The 2,196-nt window shown below is 38.9% G+C and overlaps 1 protein-coding gene across 1 annotated transcript; it reads left to right on the plus strand.

The window, feature by feature from the left end:
• The first annotated feature begins 650 nt into the window (after nucleotides 1-650).
• LOC308612687 (non-histone chromosomal protein HMG-14-like) lies at nucleotides 651-1,723 on the plus strand. Its single transcript, XM_081225335.1, has one exon. It carries the CDS (start codon nucleotides 714-716, stop codon nucleotides 1,017-1,019), a length of 306 nt encoding a protein of 101 aa, XP_081081461.1. The 5' UTR covers nucleotides 651-713; the 3' UTR covers nucleotides 1,020-1,723.
• The last annotated feature ends 473 nt before the right edge of the window (nucleotides 1,724-2,196 follow it).

A 2,196-nucleotide genomic window follows, 5' to 3' on the forward strand; every position in this document is an offset into this window, starting at 1 on the left:
ATATGGAATTGCAAGGGACCAGAATAGCTAAAACAATCTTGAAGAAGAATGAAAGAGGTTTCACACTTCCCATTTCAACACTTATTACAGGGACTTACCTGGTGGTCCAGTGGTTAAGAATCCACACTTCCAATGCAGGGGGTGCAGGTTCAGTCCCTGATCGGGGAACTCATCCCACATGCCATGCAGCATGGCCAAAAAAATTAACAAAACAGAACAAAAACTTATTACAAAGCAATGATAAGACATCATAATATGGGCACCATGACAAATAGATCATTGGAATAGAACTGGAAGTCCAGAAATAAACCTGTAAATCTCTTGTCAACTGATTTGTTAACAAGAGTGCCAAGACAATTCAATGGGGAAAGAATAGTCTTTTCAACAAATGTCAGTGGTTCAGCCAGATAGCCACGTGCAAAAGAATGTAATTGGACTCTTACCTCATAACAAAAATTAAAATGTATCAAAGAGGTAAATAAAAGAACTAAACTATAAAAGTTTTAGAAGACAACATAGGGGAAAATCTTCATTACCTTGTGTTTGGCAAAGAATTCTTAGACATGACACCAAAAGCACAGCAACAGCAAAAAGATAAATTTGACTTACCAAATTTAAATTTAAAAATAAGCGGCCAGGCAGCCCAGTTTCGTGAAGGCTCTCGGCGTGCCGCGGCCCGCAGGCACCCGGCACGCGCCCGCCCCGCCGCCACGATGCCCAAGAGGAAGGTCAGCTCCGCCGAGGGGGCGGCGAAGGAGGAGCCCAAGAGGAGATCGGCGAGGTTGTCAGCTAAACCGGCTCCTGCAAAAGTGGAAACGAAGCCAAAAAAGGCAGCAGGAGAGGATAAATCTTCCGACAAAAAAGTGCAAACAAAAGGGAAAAGGGGAGCAAAGGGAAAACAGGCTGAAGTGGCTAACCAAGAGACTAAAGAAGACTTACCTGCAGAAAATGGAGAAACTAAAAATGAGGAGAGCACAGCTTCTGATGAAGCAGGAGAGAAAGAAGCCAAGTCTGATTAATATCACACACCTGGTCCTATCAGTGGTCCCTGTCTCCCTTCTTGTACAATCCAGAGGAATATTTTTATCAACTATTTTGTAAATGCAAGTTTTTTAGTAGCTCTAGAAACATTTTTAAAAAGGAAGGAATCCCACCTCATCCCATTTTTTAAGTGTAAATGCTTTTTTTTAAGAGGTGAAATCATTTGCTGGTTGTTTATTTTTTGGTACAACCAGAAAATAGTGGGATATTGAATATGGGAGGCTTTGATTGTCTTGGGTGTCCGCTTAACATTCCACAGATGGAGGGTAGCTTTTATATCCTGTAATACAAAGCATACTTAACGGCAGTTTGGAGTCAGCTGTGCATTTAATGTCTTAAACACTTTAAATTACTTCTCTTCCCACGTTGTTTTTGGTAGAATTGTTTCCTAAAGCAAACCACTCACCCCTTGATCTTGGCTCTCCTGGGCAGAATTTTGTGCACTCTGTAACATCTTTGGTCGTGGTAGTCCAGTTCTTCTAGTAACTGTTAATGTGCTGTGAACGATTGACAATTTGAGTATGTAGTGTATATGATATTAAATTGTGAATTAGTGGGACTTACGATGTAACAGCATATCAATATTTGAAGATATTGGTACTTGATATCCTGTGAAGGAAAATTTGCCCCCAAATTTTAAGCTGGAAAGTCACTGGAATAACTGTTGAGAAAAGAATCACAACTACATGATTTTTTTAGGTTTTTGGTACGTATGTTGAGAATTGTGTACAAATTGAAATGTCTGTGTACTGATCCTCAAAACAACCAATAAAATCTCAATTATGAAAGAAAAAAAATAAAATAAAAAAATAAAAAAATTTTTGTTCAATGGATACCAACCATCAAGAAAGTAAAAACCCACAGAATGGACGAAAATATTTGCAATCATATATCTGAAAAGGGACTTGTATCCAGAATTCATAAAGATCTCTTAAAATTCAGTAATAAAAAGGCAAATAACCCAATTAAGAAATGGGTAAAGGATCTGAACAGCTATTTCTCCAAAGAAGGTATACAATGGCCAATAAGCACATGAAAAGCGGCTCAACATCACCAGTCCTCAGGGAAATGCAAAGCAAAACCCCTAGGATGGCTAGAAGTTAAAAAGTCAGATAATAAGAAGTGTGAGTGAGCATGTGGAGAAATCAGAACCCT

The sequence above is a fragment of the Mesoplodon bidens genome (genome assembly GCF_964165515.1).
Source record: "Mesoplodon bidens genome assembly, chromosome: 2".
NCBI classification, from domain to species: Eukaryota; Metazoa; Chordata; class Mammalia; order Artiodactyla; family Ziphiidae; genus Mesoplodon; species Mesoplodon bidens.

Bases quoted from the DNA above. Each gene is read 5' to 3' on its own strand.
- LOC308612687 (XM_081225335.1), top strand. From the start codon at position 714: ATGCCCAAGAGGAAGGTCAGCTCCGCCGAGGGGGCGGCGAAGGAGGAG.